Genomic DNA, 22,760 nt, shown 5'->3' on the forward strand with positions numbered 1-22,760 from the left:
AAGACAAAGTGAGAGGCTGTGCATGTTTGTTTCTCAGCAGCTTCGCACAAAAAAATCACAGAATGAAACACTTCACTGCTCTCGTTTCATGATTTTTTTTTCAATAAGTTTATTTCAATGTTCTTTTTTCAGCACATAAAAACAGAAGTTAACTCAACTAACAGATATTTAAATGCATAAATCGTCTATTGTATTATCTATTATTGATTGTATCATCTATAGTATTGAAATACTGTGTGTTGTGACATTTGACCTCCACTCAAACTGAGCTAAGGCAATCAGATGAACTGCTCTGACCTTTTAAAGTGGGCACTATTAAAGGGACACACACATATGCACTTAAAGCAAATATGTACATTTTTGCTCTTCTGGATGAGAAAGGGTTATAATTATCATTATGCTGACATAGGATGTAAACAGAAAGATCAAAAAGATGCTTTAAAGGAAATCAAACAGATTTCCATGCAAAATGACCAGCTGGTTTGTGAGATAAGAGCACTGAAATGGGATTATTAAACTGTATGTTTGCAGCCACCTGCTCTGCTCAGATAATGTTAAATGACAGTGCTGCTATTATTTTTCCATGTATTGAACAGTCTCGCTGAGCCTCACTTTTAATTACACCTAATCAATGCTGTGAGTACGTCATTACACAGCAAAATGCTTTATGGTATACACCACAAAAATAATAAAGTACCTGCACCTGCACAAGCTTCTTGCTTCAGCTGGACAAAACATTATTAAGAGGCATATTTTATAAGACTGCACATACATATTTTAGTGCAGTTGTAAGATGTCATTAAGGAGCACAGATACTGTATATTGTGATGTGGTGAGGCCTAATTCCACAGCTCAGCACAGAGAAAAGAATCATATGTGAATAAGAAGATGATGCTGTTCAAACTGTGGCAATAATGTGAGGACTTCCTCCCAGTGATAATAGAGTCAGGCAGAGTGGGCATGAGCTGGAAGGCAGCACTGTAGCCTACATTAACTGTCACATTAACTGTGCACGTTGCGTCGTTTCAGCGCATCTGTGGGTCATCTGAGGTCACTGGCATGACGTTAAACTGAGAGGTCGGGCCAGGCCAGAGGAACCTGACTGTGCTCTTCCACAGGATGCCAGTCTAATACAAAAAAAAGGCTACTCGCTCAGTTTGCGTCATAGTCAAACACTCACACACACACAAATAGAGTGAGATAGATATTCAGAAAGACACATTATAGTGCCTCTGATGCTGAATTACTGTACTGCGTATAAATACAAATGTTTGACTGGAATATACCTGCTAAGAGACATTTTTATTCATGTGTATGAATTGCAAAATGATTAAAAAGGGTCTTGTTTTGCCTATTATATGGCCTGTGTAGCTGTATGAGAAAAACCTGACTTGGAAATGCAATTGCTCTGTAAAATACAGCTTCTCACAACACAAGATGATTCTAATCAAAGTAACAGAAAAAGTTTTAAATAAATTGATTGTACAGTTATACAGGTATATTTTCTTGGATAATCTACGCTATAGAAAACTAGTGTGTCAGAGCAATTTGTTCTAAAAACTCTGCATGCAAAGAGATTCATTTATCAGGTTCATACTACAGTACTCTTATATCAAGTTAAGGGATATCTTACAAAAAACTCTAATGGTGGATGGAAATCTACAGTAGAATACTGGCTTTGTTTGCATTGCTGCAACATATTCTGTGACATTCAAGATAATATACATACATCAAAGAGAGTGCGTGAATACAAAGGTGTCCAAATTTGGTTATGAGAGGTGTCTTTAATATTGCTAGTTCTCATGTTCAAATTCTTTGTTATAAAACTACTATTGGGGGGGTAACAGGGTAGTTTGGGTACACTTGTTGGAGCAGGTTTAGGAGCCATTTTCAAACAGCAGTGAGCGGCGAGGGGGCAAAGTCTGGGTTTAGGAAGGAGAAGCCCAGGAAGTCTTCCTGGTTCATAGCTGCTAGTATATCCGGGTCAGAGGGAGTTAGCACTGACGGAGCCGCTGTGAAGAACTTGTCGAAATTTTCACCTTTTTTCCCACCCTGATGAAGAAGAAGAGAAGATTAGTATGCGTATTCACACATTTGTGGTTAATGCTGATTGTACACACACCATCATCTTCCTCCTGAAAAAAAGACACAATGTAAGAAAAGTCAAATTATAAAAAGACTCCACCTCCGCATCTCTTTTTCTCACCCACACCCTCATTTTCTCTCTATGGAGCTCTCTTCCACACCTACTGTGGGAAGAAAGCTGCTCATGTCTCTTTTCCTGCCTTTTAACAGCATATGACAGCTTTTCTGCTGGATGATGTGAATCTCATTTAACTAATGGGCCTGGCCTCTAAACCCTGAGCATACTCAGCTCACTCAAGGCACACCTCACCATTGGCCAGCGGGGCTGCAAACTGGCGTGTGGCAGGCTAATGATGACATACATTTGCATATGGGAGGAGTGGGCTGGACCACAAGGTCAGAGGGTCATGTCTGTTATGACTGGACTGTCTGTTCCTGAGTGCTCAAAGTCCAGCAGAACTAGGAACCAGCAGAGATGATGAAAGAGAGAAACGAGAGGGGAATAGGGGAGAGGGAGGGAGGGACAGGGCCATTTGAATAGAGAAAATAAGAGAGGATGAAATGGCCAACACAGTGTGGACGGCTGAGAGAGGAAGCATACAGGGAAATGAGGGAAAGCGTGGGAGTTTGAGAGAGAAGAGACAGATGGAAGAAAGTGACAGCTTCAATTCCCTAAAAGTGTCCTTTGAGAGACAGAGACAGAGAGAAAGAGAAAGGAAGAGAGGAAAAAAAGGAAAAAAGAATGAAAGACAGAACAAAAGACAGAATGAAAGAAAGAAACATCAACTGACAGTTCTGGGTTTGAAGGGCGCCTGGATCTCCAGTCTCTCCAGACGGTCCCAGTCAAGCCAGCGGAAGAACGGATGCTCCTTGATTTCTCTCTCTGCATCCTCTCCTCCACCCAGACGCTTGGCCGGGTGCTTCGTCAGGAGCTTGGGTAGAAAAAGAGGGAAAAAGTGGAAAAAGAATGGGAAAATATTGTGGTAATCATGGGAAACAGCTGAATGATTTCTGTTTATGTTCTGCTTTTGATAGTCAACAATGTGCGTGGTAAGCTTAGCTGGATTTCTGTATGTAAGTAATTTCATTTTATTTTTTTTATAAATGCATTTATATTGATTGTGTGTGCTTTTTAAAGGAATATATATATACATATATATATATATATATATATATATTGGAAATATACTTATTTGCTTTCTTGCAAAGAGTTAGATGCGAGGATTGATACTACTCTCACGTCAGTATGCTAAGTATGAAGCAGCAGCTTGTTAGCTTATCTTAGCAAAAAAGACTGGAAACAGAGGGAAATAGCTAACCTGGCTCTGTCCAAAGGTAGCAAAAAAAGGTAATAAAGCTCACCAATTAACAGATCATATCTTGTTTGTTTAATTCATACAAAAAACTAATTGTAAAAATTACAATTTGTGGTTCTAAGGAGGTTTATGTGCGGGAGTATTTCTTCGCAACAAGACTTCAGGAAGTCACTGCGCCCAGCCGGTAAGTAGTAGCAGTTAAACAATCCAAGATATAAAGTGTTAATTACTGAGCTTTAGAGGTGCTGTCTTCAGACAGTCAGGCTAGCTGATTCCCTCTGTTTCCAGCCTTTATGCTAAACTAAGCTAACGGCTGCTGGCTCTAGCATCACATTCAACAGACAGTTATGAGAGTGGTATCAATCTTCTCATCCAACTCTCGGCAAGAAAGCAAGTAAGCGTTTTTCCTAAAATGTTGAACTATTACTTTAAGTAGTCAACAATGTGCATGGTTAAGCTTTGCTGTATTTCTGAATATTATTTAAATATATTTTAGAAACGTAATATGATGTACTTTGCATTTATCTTACTTGTCTGTGTGATAAAAGTTATATGAGTAAGAAGAAAATTAATAGTGACTTACTCCCTTGCAGATAGCGACAGCTTCACGAGAGAGACTTTTCGGGTATGAGACACACTGCTCCATGATGGACTGAAACAGCTCCTCCTCGTCAATACCATCAAATGGTGGCTGGAAGGAAAAGATAGAGAGAGGAGGGAAAAAAGAGAGTAACCATGAGGACCTGCAAGCAAATTGAAAGCAAATATATTGAAATTAAAGTTCTTTTGAAAGTCTTTTGAAGTGATTACAAAGGACAAGTACTGGAGGCTTAAGTGTCTGTGCACACGGGTCTTGTATTGTTAGGATTAAGTGTTACCTGTCCTGCCAGCATTTCATACAGCAGTACTCCATAGGACCACCAGTCTACCGCTTTATCGTAGGGCTGATATGCCACAATCTGAAAAGGATGGAGAGAAAAGGAGAGGAGATAAAGGGGAAGAATGGTAGTGGAGAGATAAGGAAGTAAAAAGAAGACAGGGAGAGTGAGAGGAAGCACAGTTGTTACAGTTGGTGGCTCGGATAATATGCAGATATCAGAGACAGCCAGAGAGAAAAGCAGAGAGAGAGGGAAAGTATGGCATTAGGGAGGGTAAATGTATGAATGAGCTCAGAAATAATCAACACATGAGTTTGTATTTGTGTGTTTGTTTGTTTCCCCGGTGTGTGTGTGTGTGTGTATGCGCGCGCGGGGGAGCACAAGGGAACAATTCCCAGCCCCTGGGAAAATATATTGTATCTTTTCCAAAATGGCAGATGCAGGAGAATCAATGGGTGTTTACATAAGAGAGTCAATACCCAGGGGTTCCATAGCAGGGTTTACAATATCAAAGACATGCACAACAGTCACATCCTCTCTCTCTCTACTGGTCTGTCTACTACAAGTCCACAAACTAAACACTCCTTCACTCTTTCTCTGAATTTAATTTGTTTATGATGACTTAAAATAGACATGCACACATACATATTTCAAACAATTTGTAAGGTAAAAATGATACAGCATACAGTTATGATATTTTGCATTTCAAAAGAGTGTCATACAAAACTACCTCAGCTGTTTTCAGGCTAAAATTTGCATCATCATCATCATTGATGAAATCCTTTAGAGATTATTCAGTTGGTTTTGAGTGGTTTGTGTTAATCACCTTAAGTTACACTGGTCAGAGAAAGGCAAAACTGGTAATACAAGGTCTCTGAAGGACAATCGCGATTTCTATGCTACGTTCTTGTAGCACAAGCACATATCGCTGCTAATTGAATCATGTGAAGTTAATTATTCAAAAATGCTGACAAGGTCAGAGAGGACGGAGGAGATGAGAAGAGCTGCAGCAAAGCAACTTGCCGTCTCACAGCACTGCAAAACAGGTCAAGCAAATGAAGAGGGGAAGACAGGGGGGAAACGAGGGGAAATGAGGAATCTAGGGAAAAAATGAGGGACATTCAGGAGGTAGTCTGGACCATGAAGTGAGAGCAAGGGTCGGTGTACCTCAGGAGCGATGTAGTCGGGGGTGCCGCAGAACGTGCGCGTGGTGTCACCCTCGAACATGCCCTCCCTGCACATCCCAAAGTCAGCTATCTTTATGTGGCCCTCGCTGTCAAGCAGCACATTATCCAGCTTTAGGTCCCTGAGAAAGACGGAGATAGATCACAGATATGAATCATTTTGATAGATAACATCTTTATAACAGTCATTAGCTACAAAAGACATGATAAATCTGTGTCACATCTGTCTGCTGCAGTGACAGCGCCAAACCAGGCCATGTTAGAGGAGCAGCACACTTCTCTACCTGTAGATGATGCCTTTGCTGTGGAGGAAGAAGAGGCCGACTGCTATCTCTGCTGCATAAAACCTGGAGGGAGAGAGAAGGGGGGGCTCATTACTGGTTGCTTTATCTTTCCGAAAATTGTCCAAGGTTTTCAGCGAGGAGAGAGGGAGTGGAGCTCAAGAGGGTGATGAAAGGGAGAGAAACCAAATAGATGAAAGGCAGATAGATGAAGAAAGAGAGCTGGAAATGTGCAACAGTGTAAGAATTAGTTTTAGATGATTGATCAAAGATTATTGATTAGATGAACAGCCAGGGGGAGGGAAAATATACATGAAGATGAGATTACTGGGAGGAGAAAGTCGGGGGGAGGAAGAGAAGAGGGCTGGTACTTGAATTGATGACTTTTTATGAGTCACCAGGTATAATGAACAAAGCAGATGTGTGTATGTAAAGGAACAGAGAATAAAAGAAAGGCAGGAAATGAGACACTGTAGATGAGGACTGAGATTAAAGGTAAAACAAAGGAGCTTTTTACTACATACGCTGCATGAGGTTCTTTGAACTTGCCGACTATCTGAATGTGAAACATCAGGTCTCCTCCGTTGACGTATTCCATCACATAATACAGACGGTCCTGCAGAAACAAAACACACGCACATGGACACACACATATACACACGCTCTCCATACATAATCATCTCTTGTCCAAATTAAAAAGCAATCTGTTAAAACCTCTCCTCCAGGACCAAGGACCTTGTTAAAGAAAGCAAGGTAATTATTTAATTTATTAATCGAAATTCTCAGCCAACCTGGACTGAAACAACTCCTGAGAGGACTAGGCAGCCAAAATGTCAGGCAGGTTTATGGACAATTTAATGAAAGTTATGTGGTTAATTTAGGACCCAGTACACCTTCACACACACATACACACACACACACACACACACACACACACCCACTTACACACACACACACACACGTTTGTTTCACTATCCCTGTGGGGGACAGTCATTGACATAATGCTTTCCTTAGCCCCTTTCCCTAACCTTAACCATCACAACTAAATGCCTAACCTTAACACCTTAACCCTTAACCTGATACTGACCTTAACCTAATTGTAACGTGTACCCTAAAACCAAGTCTTAACCCTCAAAAAGCAGTCTCTACCCATGGGGACCTCAATTTTTGTCCCCACGGTGACACAAGTCCCCATGGGTGTGTATTCAGGTTAAAGTCCCCAAAGGGATATAAGCACATGACACACACACACACACACACACACACACCTCAGTCTGGAAGGCGCAGTAGAGCGATGTGAGGAAGTGAGGGCGAGAGGAAAGCGCTAGAACCCTCCTCTCCACCAGGGCGCTCTCCGTGTCCTCGTCCTGGAAGAGAACGTCTTTCTTCAACACTTTAACTGCAAACAGACGCTCGCTGCCTCGCTCCTCTGCCAGCAGCACCTGTACAGACACAGAGAGAGGAGAGAAAGTTACTGTAACAACAAAGAATCCCAAGAATTTTAAAGGAGCTACTGCATGTCTGAGGTCCATAAATAAACACAATGTTTATTTATAGACAACATAACACTAGCTGTCTGGCATGACCAAAAGAAGAGAGTATAACTACTAAAAAAAGCTTTTTTTAAAATTCCAAATTCACTTTAAAATTCTGGAATTCTCTAATTCTGGAGTTTAATTTCTAACTCTAGATACAATTATGCATGCACTGTAAAGCTGCCAGTACTGAACATTTTTTAGGTCATTGTGTTATGACAAGGTGCTCTAGTTGGGAGATAACTAGTTCTGCTGTTAACGAAATGATGTGCTTTTGAGGCACATTTGCAAAATTTTGGTAGATTTTGTGTATGAAACTAAGTGTCATGCCAAGTGCCCAGTATTGCAAAATGCATATAGTGGTAAGAAAGTAAAATAGTGCAAGAGAAAAAGGTTATCACATTATACGGACAGATTCTGCAAAGTTCAGTTATGTGCACATTTACCCCGACATGGTAAAATAACTGAAGCAATGTTTAATTAAAGCTGCTCTACGCCTGAAGATTTCAAGACACGTTAATGTCATAAATGAAAAAGGGAAGCGGCTCTCATGTTTTTATCAGACATTAAAAACACATTCAGCGGCTATTTTCGCACTCCTGTGAAATTGGCTGCTAGCGGGTTGCTCTAATGATGCTGTAATTTTCTACAATGAGAGCCACATGACCCAGGTTTTACTGTGGTTCACGACAAAGATACGATCAAGAGCACTGGAAAGTGCTGACAACAACACTGTTTAAAATTGTCAGGCCAACCTGCAGTGCTGTGCTGTAATGGTCACTGCCTAGGATCTCATTTTACTTTCAAATAGTGGGGAAGAGTACAGAAAATTACACGGTTTCATTTTTCAGAAATCAATGTGACTACACAAAGGTGCTTGTGAAGAAGGCTGTGTGTGTGTGTGTGTGTGTGTGTGTGTACTGTGCGTGTGTGCTATTGATGAACTGCCAGTAACTGAGAAAAGTCCTGCCGTCCTCTGTGATCGTGTCTCCTGCTCTTCCTCGTGGTCTGAAACTAACTCTCGTAAAAATGGGACTCATCACCCTTCAGAACATTACAAATCTTACTAACACAGTCACATGAACTTTTTTCCTCTCTTCTGCTCTTGTTATCCCATTTCCTTTTGGTCATTTTGTCACTTTCTGCAGCACAGTAATCCTTCCCTCTTTCTCTCTATCTCTGTCTGTCTCTTTCTCACTTCCCCTCACTCAGCAGCCCCAGGGTCTGTCTCTCCTTTCTTGGGTCATGTTTTTTTTCTCACATCTTACGTAAGTTGAGTCTATTTCTCCTGTCCTCTGTAGACTCTCCTCTGACAGTTATGAAACAGCACAGGGGGATTTCAGAGGAGGAAGAAGGACTCAAAACTCCATTCTCTTCATTATGCCTCATCTACTGGGGAATTAAAGAGAAAATGAGAGAGCGGAGGCTCCCTTGAAATGAACCTCCAGAAGGACCGACTGCCTGTGTGGCATGTAGGAAGCAAGCCAGCCTGAGCTCAGGACTGCTGACAACACTAAAGAAGCTAAGGGTTAAATGCATCATTTGGCAGTAGTAGGAGAGACAATGAGCATGTTAGTACGAAAGGGTTTTTTTCTCGCAAAGAAATTCTGCCTTGCTCTGCTTGCCCAGGAGCTGCTGTATGAAATGCCACTTGAAGGTCAAGTCCATCAATAGAAGAAATCATTTAAAGCCAGAAATAATCTTTGTTGTTTTAAGCATGAATGGCCTCTTTCATATCACTTACAGCTGTTGGATCAGAGGTGCTGATTGTGTGTAGAAAAGATGACATTTCGTCTCAGTGGCTGCTGTGTTTACCTTGCCAAAGCTGCCTTTGCCCAGCACCATGAGGAAGTTGAAGTCGTGGATGCCCACTTTGACTTTGGCAGGGCCTGGCGTGTGGACAGGTGGACAGGACGGTAGAGGGGTCGGGGACAGGGCCGCAGGGAATGCTTCAGACAGAGGGACAGGTATTGCTTGAGGCAGAGAGGGTGTTGTAACGTCTGGCTGAGGCTCCTGGAGAATCGTAGTCGGAGGATTGAGAGATGAATGGTTGGATGCAATCCCCCCCCACACACACACACACACACACACACACAACCTGAACACCAGACAAACCAAACTCCTTCCTACCCCTAGTTTTGGATTACAATCAGACAGAACAATCCTGCACCCTGGTGGAGACACGGTGTAACGGGGGGGGGCGGGGGTGTATAATTTATTATCTAGTTGTTTAGCTACAACAACAGGCATAAATCTTCCATGTTTTTTTGTCTCAGATAGAATTGTAAGCCGAGGGACAGTTCAAGATCCTGACCCAGTGTGAGCATTGGCAGCTGTTGTTTATTAGACGTAGGTAATTATAAGCTGATAAAGGTTATGCCAAGGCTTTAGGATAAATGGTCATTAGCATGGTAAAAAATAAAGGGCTGCTCCACTCTGGTGAATACAGGTATAACTATCTCCACTGTTTTTTTTCACCATGAGGACTGACTGATGGCTTTTTTGGTCCTTACTGGAGCAAGTTTCCTACCTGCAGGTCTGGGTCTGGCACAGGGATGTTGTAGTACTCTCCCTCATCCTGGGCCAGCAGTTTGAACCAGCCACTGATAGGACGCCTGAAGATCTCACTCACTCCAAATGACAGCGCTCCCATGAAATCGTTCCTAGACGTGCGGTCCCAGTCCCATACCTCCACAGATAGTCGCCTGTCCCACTGGTGGCCGCGCACTGAGCTGAAGAGACGAACACAAAAACTCAAAATGACCGGGAAGAGTTATCTCACTGTGTAAGCAACACAACAATGTGCAAAGACACTGAAGGAAATTATTGTTTTGCTTATTTTTTCACCGTCATGACATTTTCCAGGTTTCTGAGGCAATTTCCTAATGTGTTAATTCAACTGAATATCAGAAAAATGCAAACAGAAAGGTAGTAAAGGGTGAAATTTTAACAGGGGACCATCAACTTTCTTTTCTATCTTCTATTCTTTGTCTTTCAGGGTCCTTTTTATGACTCTGTAAGTCCAATTTCTGGGACATCTTATTTTACCTAAAGCACATTTTGTACAAAGTTCACAAGGACTCACAAGGTGAAACTCTCATTCCAGATGGGATTGAGTGTTGAGCGGATGGTCTTGGTCTTCTGTTTGCTGTGGCTCTTTGGGTCTGGAATCAATTTCAGTTTAACATACGGGTCTGACAGGCCATTTGGATCCATAGGCATAAGGTTTCGAGCCTCCCGCACTGGAGAGAAAGTCGAATAATAGAAAGTACAGAGAGAGATCCTTCATTACTTGTGTAATTCTACTTTTTGTTTTAAAACATTTCCTATAATCCAGTGGGCCCTCTCACCTGTGACAAAGACATCCTCCTTCTCTCCTCTGATAGTCAGGTGGATCCTCCCTCTCTTCTCTGTATGGTCTTGGCCACAGAGACTGGGAACACTGGTCTCACACCGTCGATGGACGTTCATGTCACAACCTCACAGTAGAAAGAGACACAAGTATGAACAAACACATGCATAGGTGCCAAGAACCATATAGAACAGATATAGATTAGATCACAAAAGATAAATGCACAGTGAAAATACCATGTTCAAAAATGCTAAAATGTTAAAAGAAATTGTATAGGGGCATCCTGGTTGCCTAATGGTTAAGGCGCATACCACATAACAGCAATATCCATGGTTTGACTCCCAGTTGGGGGACCTTTATTGCTTGTCATACCCCTCTCTCTCTCTCCATGTTTCCTGTCTATTTCTACACTGACTGTCAAATGACAAAAAAATAATATATATATTTTTTTAAATGTATACACACACATCTAGTTTTTGTCATTCAGGATATCGGATATCGCATTGACTTATATTTATTCCCCACAGACTTACCCTAACCTTAACAATAACCACTGCATGCCTAACCCCAAACCTGATCCTAACCTTGAAGGAACACTTTGACACTTTCTTGCTGAGAGTTGAATATGAAGATTGATGCAACTGTCATGCCTTACCTGTAATAATAAGTCTAAACTGACTGGCTGGAAACAGGGGGAAACAGCTAGCCTGCCTCTGTCTGAAGGTAACAGAATTCACCTGTCAGCAACTAGAAAGCTCACGTAATTAACACGCTATATCACATTTGTTTAGTGGGTACAAAAACCTAAGTGTAAAAATAACAAGCTGTGGTTATGTACTGAACTATTTCTTAGCCAGACATAGTCACTTCCTGGAGCCTGTGCTGGTTGCCAATCTCCTCATCTAACTCTCAGCAAGAAAGTGAATAAGTGTATTTCCCAAAATACCTTAAACATAAACGTAACCAAGTCAAGAACACACACACAGATTTCTTACACTGTTAAATGTGATGAAACTCACAGGTACATTTCATGCCCTGGTGTATGAGGCCGTACAGCAATGAGCCACAGTGGTCGCAGAAAGTGGGACTGGAGTAAGTCTGGACCTTAAATGTGTGTCGACTCTTCAGGTCCTGAAATACAACATAAACAATCTGCATTGAGAACTAACACACACATCCACAGAGTGACCATGGAAGGAACTGTAAACACACACATTTACACACATACATGCAGAGTATGATTAGTGGAGAGATGTTGAGTGGGGTATTCATGGACAAGCCAAATAGATTTCTCCACTGGGAGAGGACATATAAATGAGAGTGCATCTAGGCAAGGCTGTGTGTGAGTGTGTATATACTGTGCAGAGAGGGATGAATCATTTTTATCTCTCTTCAGCTCATCAGACCCCACCACCACCGCTCTCCAAACACCACCTTCTCCCAAACTGTTTTCCCTCCCTCGTCCCTCTGAGCTGCTATTTAAAAACACCTCCTTTTTCCCTCTGTGTGTGTTCCTTTCACTCTCTCTTCCTTTGTCACTCAAACACACACACACACACCGCAGTCACACACACACACACTTGTGTTCCCCTTGACCTCATTTCTGAGGCAGTTTATGTTGCTGGCAGAAATTTAAAAAAACTTGAAGAAAAGACAAATCTCCCTGAAATCCTCAAAATGCCACAGGGAGGAAGATTGAGCAGTCTGTTGCTCTCTCCCCCTGTAATTCTCTCTTATCAGTCCCTCCCACCCTCCACCTGTATCTCCCCCACTCTCTATTTCCAACTCCCTGCATCTCTGAGGCCTTGTAGGATGACATGACATGAGTGCAGACGTCACAGATGGGACAAGGCTGTGTGATGTGAAGGATGTACTGTACAGTATGGATTGATGGATGAGTCATGCACACATGTTAGTGGCAATGAGTGGATGGCTAAACATGATGAAGACGGGGGTAAATCTTGACAAAAATGGAAAACAAGAAAGTAAAAGTGAAAGCACTGTAATAATACGCTGACACATCTGCTTACATCTGGTTTGGGGCCCGCCACAGAGCCAGGACAAGTGAAGGTCACAAACTCGTGACATCTTTTGTGGACCACAAAACTGCAAACTAGAGGAAAGATAGAGAAAAATATCCTCAACAATGAATCGGTCACACTGAAAAAATCATCTGAGAAGATGAAATACTGTGGAAAAAGACAATAACACTGGGTTTATCTTTACCTTGACATTGGAATCCCTGTTTGCCAATGCCCCTGAGTAAAAAAGGCACATGGATTAAGACACAAATACAATCTTCTCTACTATTCTTTAAGGTGAAATATTTTGCTTCTGAGACTGTTTCTCAGCCAAAAGCGTATAGATAATGCTGCCAAGACAGAGATAGGGCTGTTGCATTATTCCTTCCTGTATTAAGACCAACAGACATGCAGGCACAAGAGAACAAACTCTGTCTCATCAAAAAACAAACACCACTAGCTGTGTTAGAGACTGCCAACGTGATAAACAAAGTCATTATATGTGAAGTTTGAGTGTCTTTCCTTTCTAAGGAACTACATGACCTGCTGACCAGGTCAAGTAGAGCAGTGTCAATTATTGTCACACATACATAAACACAATTCTTCTGTTTCCAGAACTGCGGTGTTGGCTAGTTTCCAGTGCCTCCTTAGAGCTTTAATTGAATAATTAAAGCCATTGATTGACTAAAGAGTCCACTCAGCTACTTGCCTGTTGTGAATCAAGTTTTGATTAGGAGGTTTAGAAGACGAACAAGACACCACAGAGAGCTTCTCCACAATCATACTGGAGAGGCCCAGGGGTTCATAGGAAACTGACCATAATCACTGATCTAAAATCAGTTCACCATCTGGCTGAGTAATAATTAAAGATGGAGTTGTAGAGGGTAATCTGATCCTTGATCAGCATTCAACAGAAGTCTCTGTCTGCAGCACTGAGTGTATGAGGCCAGTTCTGCGTTTTGACCAGCAGAGAGCATTAGAGAACTGGGTATGGATTTGGAGCGAATCAACAGCGTTGCTTGTTGGCCAGATAGCACAGGGAATTCACTGCATTTTAAATTTCATGATGCTTTGAAAAACCTCTCCAACACATGACATTAAATAAAAAGGTGCCATAAAAAAACCCAAAAACCCTATAAAACTGACCAGAATACTCAAAAACATTCTGGACTGGTATTGATTACAAATTAGGAATCATTTACTAAAAAGAAATTAAAATAAAATTGGGGGGAAAAAAACCCTGGTCCTTGTCTTTCCAACAGGCCCTTTTCACTGTAGACATTTTGACATGTCACAGCAGGAAAAGCACAGGTATAAATAGTAAAATTAATGATGACTGAATACCGTTTAGCTGGGACCTGGTATTGTGCATGCTGTCACACTGTCATTGCTTACTGGGATTCATGAATAGAACAGAGCCATCATTAATGTTATTAGTAGACAAGTCAAAATGTCTGCTATGAAAAGGCCTGTTGGATCTGTCCTTAGGTCTGTTTGAAGTATACCATTGTTTGGCCTTATTCAGTGATTTTAAGTTTCAGAACCAGTGTTTTTAACTTAGGACCCTCAAGAACAGCAGGTTATTGACTCCAAACACAAATAAGACTGAACTGTGACACCAGTGTCACTTTTTCAATTTCACTTTGATAATTGAAGGAGCCATACGAGGTAAAACTATTCTCTTTTAGAACCTGACATAATAAACAATATATTTACATTTCAAACTTAGAACTATCTTTTCTTAGTCTTTAATTAATCTACCAATCCCCCCAGGGGCTTCGACATCCAGGATGACATCCTGCGTGAAGGAAGAGTTTTCACCCTGAGCTAAGTGCTGGCCAAGACAGCAGCCAGTTGGAGAAATGTCCTGAAAGCTACCCAGAGGCTGCTGGCACATGCACCGCCCTGCATCCGACATACAGCCCCACCATATGTCCAAACACACACACAACCGCTTACACACACAACGACTCACACACACCGCCACAGCTTCACTGGACAGAACAAGCTCACTGCATGAGCTCACTTTGCTCGACTATTTCTTTTCTATTCTTTTATTTCTTTGTTTGTTTATACTGCATTCACTTGTAAATAAAAACATATCATCCCTGTTCTAAGAAATCTGTGTATCTCCAAAACACCAGCTTTTCCTGAGCAAGAGAAACACCCCTGCTTTCATCTTGTTTTTTCATTTTTGTCATAATTTATCCCATCATTATAAAATGGAAGAAGTAGGAGAATTTTCTAAACCCATAAAGGAACACTTCATCCTTCAGTTAATCTGAAATATTCAAAATCACCATGGAGATAGGTGGTTTTCACTGGACAGTGATGAGTGTAAACTCCAGCAGTTTATAAAATAGTTACTGCAGAACTAGCACCATCTGGAGCAACTACAACAATTAAATACAACTTACATATTAACACATTAAAAATCTGACACTGCAAAACATAAAATTATAGATTTAGTACAGTCAATATCTGAGTTCATTTTACTGCTTATATTTTATTCTGCACTTTTACAGTACTTTGGAACATTTTTGAATGCAAGACTTTCTAACACTTTCTGATGAAGCCTTTTTTATGTTGTGTTAATCTCACTAAAGGTGCACTCCACCGATTTTACACACACACAGTCTGCAAAAACAGTTCCATAATGTCTTTTATGGCTCTGGAGGATTTCCAAAGTCTGAAAAATAACCCCAATGATGGCGGGACCTAATGAAAGTCGCTACTGAGTTGCATTATGGGAATGCAGGATCCAGCATTTTTGGAGCTTGGCCCGTACTACAGACTTGCGATATCTTGACCATACTTGTTTTAATCTGTCCCCTGTGAGTCCCCCAACTTTATGGAAGTGACATACTAAATCGCTAGAGTACCCCTTTAAGATCTGAATAATTCCTCCTGCACTGCTGCCTGTGCATTTTTGCATGTACTGTAACTCTGTGTGCAAGCATTCATAATGAAAAGTATGTGTTTATCTCTATGTATGTCTCCATGTGTGTGAGCACATGAAGTTCCTAAAGTAACTCCTGTATCATGTGGGCTGCAGTGTGGAGGTGAGGTTATGTGATTAGATCAGGTCAGTGTGGTGGCTACATAGTGTAGGCTGTTTCTCCAGCAGGCAGCTGGATCTGGTGAAAGAAAGAAAAAGTGCATAGAAAGTCAGAATCAGATGGAGTAGTGGGATGCCTGAGGAGGCGGCTTATGAACTGCCGGGTTGGTTTCTGTGTAAATGTGCAGCTGTGTGTGTGTGTTACCAGATGAAGTCAGTGCAGTGGCTGCAGAAGGTGGGCTGTTTGAAGAAGCGGGCTGTGAACTGATGGTCTTTCACCTCAACAATCCTCTTGTGTTTGAGCGCTCCCTTTCTCTGGAACACGGGCACCCTGGGTGGAGGGGAGAGGGGTGAGGGCAGAGGGGAGGCTCCAGGGGAGGTTGCCGATATAGGGGAGGCCAGTGTCAACGGGGAGAGGGAGGGGAAGGGGAGACTGGGGTAGACATGATGTCTGGGGAATACAGTAGAAATAGAAGAGAGGGAGGGAGAGGGGGAAAGGATGATGAGTGTCAGTAAAGAGGGTTTGGAGTTGTACAGGCAAAAGACCTTGAACATGAGAGAGGGAGGGGGGGCGGAAGCAGGGACATGGAACAGGAGCAGGAGGAGGAGGGATGGAAAGTGTAATGGGTCATGGTTGAGACAGGAGTTGTATTAATGGCACATGGGATGTAGGGTAGGGAGCAGTGAAGGAGTGACGTGATGTAGAGAAAGATCGAGAAAGGATGAATGGACCGGAAGTGCACAAGAGGATGAAGCACGGGGAAAGTGTCAGGTATGAGAGTGAAAGAGAAAAGAGAGGTGTACTGAGGGAGACAGGGAGGTAAATTCACATACGCAGACAGAACTGTCCTAAGAGACTCTGAGACACTAAACGATTAGTGCAACTCAGCGTGTGTCCCACATACTGCCTGTCCATTCTACCTACATCTCACTCTCTCTATACCCCTTATATCTCCATCTCCCTGGCAGCTATGACTACCCCCCCAAGTCGTCATGTCAACTGTACCTCCTGTTGCCATGTCAACAACACCCCCACCACCTGCTCCAATATTAGAGCCTGTATCCTCTCTTGACTTCCTGCCTGCCCTTATTAGCAATTAGTCCCATTTCTGAAGAAAAGTTTGGACCAGAATAAAATGTATATGTCTATAGGGAATGAGATGTGCTGGAAAAAGTGCAAAATGGCAAACATTAGCTGGGGAGATTGTGGTGCAAGAGTTGCACGCTACTAAATGATAAATGAAACACTAACAGAGATTTAATGAATAAATAAATAGGCCCATAGCAAATACCGATGTTAGAAAAAAAAATATGATGAAATGATGGTGTCTCAGCAAAGAAGCAGGAGCATATCAATCAAAAGGGTGAAACAGGAGAATGGTGGGAAAAATGGCATAGTGCTCAGAAATGAGTAAAATAATGACAAGAAGAAAAAATATGTTCCAAAAATGTGCGCAGACCCATACAGCCAAGATGATAAAAACATAATACCTGAATTGGTGGTGATTTTGGAGGAAAGGCTCGACTAAAGGACAGCTTTCTTCTCTTCCTCTCCTCCTCTCCTCTTTTCGTTTGGCTCACTTCAAAAGAAAGGCTGAGGTGTCACACCTGTAGCTGGTCACCTCAAAAAAAGAGAAAGATGGGAAGAAAAGACAGAAAAACCAAGAGAAGCAGTTCTGTGGCAAGTAGAAAAGAATCAGCCAAAAAAAGGGGAAAACAGAAAAACTATTACAACAAAAAGAGAAAGCAACAAGCGTTTTGAGTGATTCAAGCTTTCTAGGAACCAAAGATAGAAGAGTGAAGTGGTATATATCCGTTAACCCAGAGGCAGGGTGAGGAGGAGGCTGAGATAGAGAGGTGGTATTCTCTTTCCAAGATTGATTCTCTTTTTACTAAGAAGAGGACGATAGATTGAGAGAGAGAAAGAGAGAGAAAGGAAGAGAGAAAGCGAGATGGAGGAAGAGCTAGAGAGAGAGGAGAAAGATTGAGCGGAATAGGCAGCGATTCATTTTGAAATCTGGGTTACTTCTCTCAGGAGAGGGTGAGGGAGGTAGAGGAAGGAGGACGGATGAGACAGAAGCTGCCATTTTGCCACCACCAATACAGTATGGAGCGCCAACTGTCCCTCACTTCCTCTAGTGCCAGACAGAGAGAAGAAAGGGAGAGGAGAGAGAGAGTATCCAGTCTGGAAGAAAAGAGCAGAGAGCTTCAGAGGTGGAGAAAGAAATGGCTGGTTAAGCTAAAATTGGAAATAAACTGTTAAAAGTCGTGGAGTTTGCTGCAGATCCAGATCCAGACTGAAGGATCAACAGGACTGTAAAATAAACAACTCTGTTAATCTTTTCTGCAACAGTGTAGTTAACAGTATGTTCACCGCATTTTAAATTTGTTCTGAGATCACAGCACAGTGGCATGATAACACTGCTCGACTGTGCACTGAAACCAGGTCAGCTAAGCCTGATGGGAAGAGTAGTTTCCAAGAGAGAGGGGCTGTTTGTCCATTGATTGCCTACATACTGTCAGGGGCACACACACACAAAAACACACTTAGGAGGACATTGTATTGACTTACTTTCATTCATGAAACACAAACCAAGTTTTAAAGGAATAGTTTGACATTTTGGGAGATACGCTTATTTGCTTTCTTGCTGAGAGTCAGATGAGAAAACTGTCACGTCTGTACCCAGTATATGTAGCTGGAGCCGGCAGATGGTTAGCATAGCTTAGCATGAAGATCGGAAACAGCTAACCCAGCAACAAGCACCTCTAAAGATCACAGACACTATTTCTTGGCTTGGAGACTTGGACTACTATAACATGTTAATAAGTGGGCTTGAGGGGTGCTGGTTGGCCAGTTGGGGTTTTTTTTACATTTGGACAGAGCCAGGCTAGCTGTTTCCCCCTGTTTGTAGTCTTTACGCTAAGCTAAGCTAAGCTAACCAGCTGCTGGCTGCAGCTTCATATTTACCGTAGAGACATGAGAATGATATCAATCTTCCCATCTAACTCTCGGCAAGAGAGCAAATAAGCATATTTCCCAAAATGTCAAACTATCCCTTTAACCCTAAAACTCACTTGTGGGGACCAGCTTTTTGTCCCCAAATGGGTGTTGAGTCCCCACAAAGTGACTTTGTGAACAAATGTTTGTCCCTGCAATGTGAGTAATACAATACACACACACACACACACACACACACATGCGCACACACACACACACAATTAATCACACTCCATGTGTGCACGTGATCTATGGACAATCTTGGGAGAAGAGAGCAGGAGGCGGGAGCAGGGATGCAGGCAGACAGGGGACGAAGGGGTGGATTGGAGTGGGACGGAGAGACTGAGAGAGGGAGCGAAGGGTTGAAGGTCTAATTAATGGAAATGTAGGTTATTAGTCTCCTGATGAGGACACTGGCAGAGAATTAATTAACAATTATAATTAGCAAGATTGTTAGAGAGCAAAATGGTGTCAGCCAGCAAGATAAGAGTGAGCTAGTGTGCATAAGTGTGTGTGTGTGTGTGTGTGTGTGTGTGTGTGTGTGTGTGTGTGTGTGTGTGTTGGAGGCTGTCATTATTATGTGTGAGTGTTTAAAAAAAAAACAGCTGTGCGAACATGCCCTATCTGACAATGATATATGTCATTTCAGCATTAGTCATGCAGAACTAGCAGCTGATTGGAAATGATAGGGGACCAGACCTTTCTCTATAGAACTGCCATTACTGTCTTAATTTTCTGGCCCATAAGACTCACACTCTCCATCGGTCTTATCTTGGATGAGTCATGTTCTTGTTCTGTTGTCACAAATAAATGAGGAAGATGTCCTCACATAGTGAGAGAGAAAGGGGCACAAAAATATGAGCTGTAGACCATGCCTCAGTAATCAGGGAATTGAAAAACAATGCACATAAATGGCTCACACGCTTCCCCTGCATGCGATGTGATGAGTAAGCACTTGTGGTTCTAAAGTGTCTGTATCAGTGTGCGTTTGCATGCCTATCGGAGCATGCTTTACAGTGTTTGATCCCGGGCCATAAAAGCGTGTTGGTGTGCAGCCAGTCAATGATACATTAAGGCTGTAAACCAAGAAGACATACACACACGGCAGAATGAAAAACATACCGATTCAGCCAGCAATATGAAAATGATATAAAACACAGCTAGAAATGAAGATAAAAGGAAATATATAGATGTCATTTCACAACAGAAAAAAAGAAAAAAAGAGAATAGACCAATGAAAAAGACACCCTCCAAAAACCCCAATCTGTCTCTTAGTTATTACCATCTTTACAATAATCACTATTATATGACAGTACTGGAAGCTGTTGCTACCATTTCTGATCATACCTCAGCCCCCCTGTCTTTTTCTCTCTCAGTCTACAGATGGCTATCTTATTATTTCTGACCATGGCTTAATGAAACAGAAAATTTTCCTCCGATGGAATCTTTTTTGGGGGGAGCAATCAGCACTTCACCAATTACACGCATCCATTATAGTCTAACGATCGCTCACTCGCATCAAGCACCGGCTTCAACTTGGCTGGCTGGCTGGCTTTCTCCTCCAATGAAATTAAGGTAAATTGACTTGCCTAACTGTTGTTTGTGGAATCAGGGGAGAAGTGGTGTCTGAGGTAATCATATCTGCCTGTTAAATTTGTCTCTTCAGAACGAACTGGCTCTGTTTGCTTGTATTGGTTTTCTGTTGGGGTGTGCTTCTATTTGCTTTTTTAATGAAGAGTGGTTCGCTCTGTTTTTGGAAGAGAGCAACAAACCTCCACGCCAGTCAGATGAGACATTTGGCAGGCAACTAGGTCCCATCAACATGGCCTACAAACTCTTAGTACTGAAGCAAATAAGCCTGCTCTCTATATTTATTTTACTGCTGACCTGCCTCTCACTGCAACAACAAATACTGCTAAAATGGAAAACCATACGGACAAATGAGAGACAGTTGTGTAAATTAAATCAAATCTATCAGATAAAGTCATGGATTTTGGTTTGTGGATGGCTCAGGAGGGACACACAAACATCTTAGAAAGTGGTCTGAGACCTAATTAATCTATTTAATATTACATTGTTTTGTTCGGCCTTTCACTGGTTATGGTGTCTTTACAACTCTTATACATTACACCAGTTTAGTGTCAGGAATTATGTTTATGGCCCATGGGTCAATAACCCATTGCATACTTTCCCATTTTCTTTAGTACCACTATCTTCTAGTATGTTGTTCTGGTAGATGGCTTGCCTCTTACTATGGTTTCAAACTGTATTTGTTTATATACTGTACAGTGTGTGTGGGAAAATGTAAATTCTGCTGTTTGCTTGTATAACCTGGCACACTGTGTAAAAGGATATGCCTGATAAATGTTTTTGATCTGTTTTGAGGGAAACTTTAAAACTGCAATCACTTGTGTGCAGCGGAAACAATGAGCTGAAAGACACTAAAAAGCTCCATAGAGATGAGGGTAACTGCAGTCGATCGTTCTCTGTGAGTTCATTACTACGAGTGACCCTCCTTTTCACATACAAGTAGTCATGTGATCCATTATTAATATTAAAATATTGATTATAGCCGTGTTAAACAAGTACCATATCAATATTTTATTATTTCATATATGTTTATGTCCATTTAAGAAACAACAGAATTTGGTAATATCTGTACATTCATTATTTTTTATCTAGATAAATAAAATATTTGTGTTTGGCAGATCCTGCACCAACTGAGGAGTTTGAGGCCTTTAGTATAATGAGTTTGGGACCGTGGCCAAGCCAATAGATCACCTACTAACATGAGCAAAACAGACATGTGAGCTGAAACGTATTACTATTCACAGTATGTGCAAAATACTAACAAGATCTCAAAGCCTCAGCTGTAGGCTGCAAAACCTTTCTTACTGCTGCAGGCAGGAAGAGAAGGTTGTGAACAAAATGTGCTCAAGGGGAAGGATGAAAGCAGGAGGGCAGTAGATTCAGGGTAAGAGGGGCGATTGGATAATGAGACAAGGGAAGAACAAGGTAATGTCTGAGGATATCTTAATCTTCATCCCAGTTTTCTAGGATGAATTCCCTTTGGGTAGGTGGCATTACACACGCACACGCACACCCACAGGCACTCACACACAAACACACACACACACACAGAGGCAAACAAGGATGTAGTATGAATAATTATTGTGTCCTAGATGTGGTGGTAATGTTGCTTCAAACATATTGGCCGCAGCATACAGCAAACTCATGTTTCTGTTGATGTTACCGCTCTATCTTAAGGACCATTAGCACACAAAGCTATCCATTCTTTCCACTTCACACTCTAACAATAGAGACAAAATACCAATATTACATAGAAATAAAGTATACAGAACAGATACCTACATTAGAGCTGAACTGATAATTCAGCAACTATTTTGATAAAAGATCATTTACTTAATTTTTCAAGCAAAAATGCCAAATATTCTCTGGGTCCAGATACTCAGATGTATTTGCTGCTTTCCTCTGTTTTAGATCTGTTAGAGATCTGGTGAACCAAATTAAGAGGACAAATCTGCATTTAAAATGGTATTTGCATTATTGTGTAAATATACTCTGTGTTCATTACCATTACAACTAATCAAATGACCACAGACTGTTACAACTGCTGCTGCTTGGAATGATAAAAAGCATGCAAACACGCTAACATAAAGACACACATGCAACAGAAACAAAAGACACACATATTCACACATATTCTCTCTCTTTCACACACACACACACACACACACACACACACACACACACACACACACACGTAAACACACAAATAAACAGTGTGGTATGAGCTCATTTGTCCCTGGTCGTGGTCCAGCGTGGCTCATGTGAAAATGGAAAAAGCGAGAGGTTGGCTGTGTAGCTGGGGAAAAAAAAGCGTGAGATGAAAGGGTGCTTGGGTGTTTTTCTTTCAACTTCAGAGATCAAGCCGATGAGTTGTAGAACCCTGCGGCACTGCACACATGATGAAAGAGAAACAGCGCTCTCCTTCCACATGTACTGTACGTGTGTGAGTATAGTGTGTGTAA

General features: G+C 41.7%; 2 protein-coding genes across 4 annotated transcripts in view; both read right to left on the minus strand.

Annotated features, from left to right (window-relative positions):
- Positions 1-81: 81 nt before the first annotated feature.
- On the minus strand, positions 82-16,161 carry prkcg (protein kinase C, gamma). Its single transcript, XM_044208928.1, is given in 17 exon segments — positions 82-2,052; positions 2,877-3,017; positions 3,985-4,092; positions 4,280-4,360; positions 5,447-5,585; positions 5,748-5,810; positions 6,269-6,360; positions 7,013-7,186; positions 9,095-9,292; positions 9,810-10,011; positions 10,365-10,521; positions 10,630-10,758; positions 11,651-11,762; positions 12,662-12,744; positions 12,858-12,889; positions 15,916-16,129; positions 16,132-16,161. Coding segments are annotated over 17 exon segments (2,112 nt in total). The 5' UTR covers positions 16,157-16,161; the 3' UTR covers positions 82-1,890.
- The window catches only part of LOC122881997 (glutamate receptor ionotropic, NMDA 2D), a 61,914-nt gene continuing 53,885 nt past the window's right edge, over positions 14,732-22,760 (minus strand). Inside the window, exons 17-18 of one of the 3 annotated variants that reach the window (XR_006379273.1) lie at positions 17,202-17,324; positions 14,732-16,161 (exon numbers count right to left, since the gene is read on the minus strand). The gene's annotated coding sequence lies outside the window, so the exon portion shown is untranslated. Of the gene's footprint in view, positions 16,162-17,201; positions 17,333-22,760 lie in introns of all 3 variants that reach the window. The other 2 variants (XR_006379274.1, XR_006379272.1) reach the window with 2 other exon arrangements.

The sequence above is a fragment of the Siniperca chuatsi genome, linkage group LG9 (assembly GCF_020085105.1).
Source record: "Siniperca chuatsi isolate FFG_IHB_CAS linkage group LG9, ASM2008510v1, whole genome shotgun sequence".
In the NCBI taxonomy this organism is placed as follows: Eukaryota; Metazoa; Chordata; class Actinopteri; order Centrarchiformes; family Sinipercidae; genus Siniperca; species Siniperca chuatsi.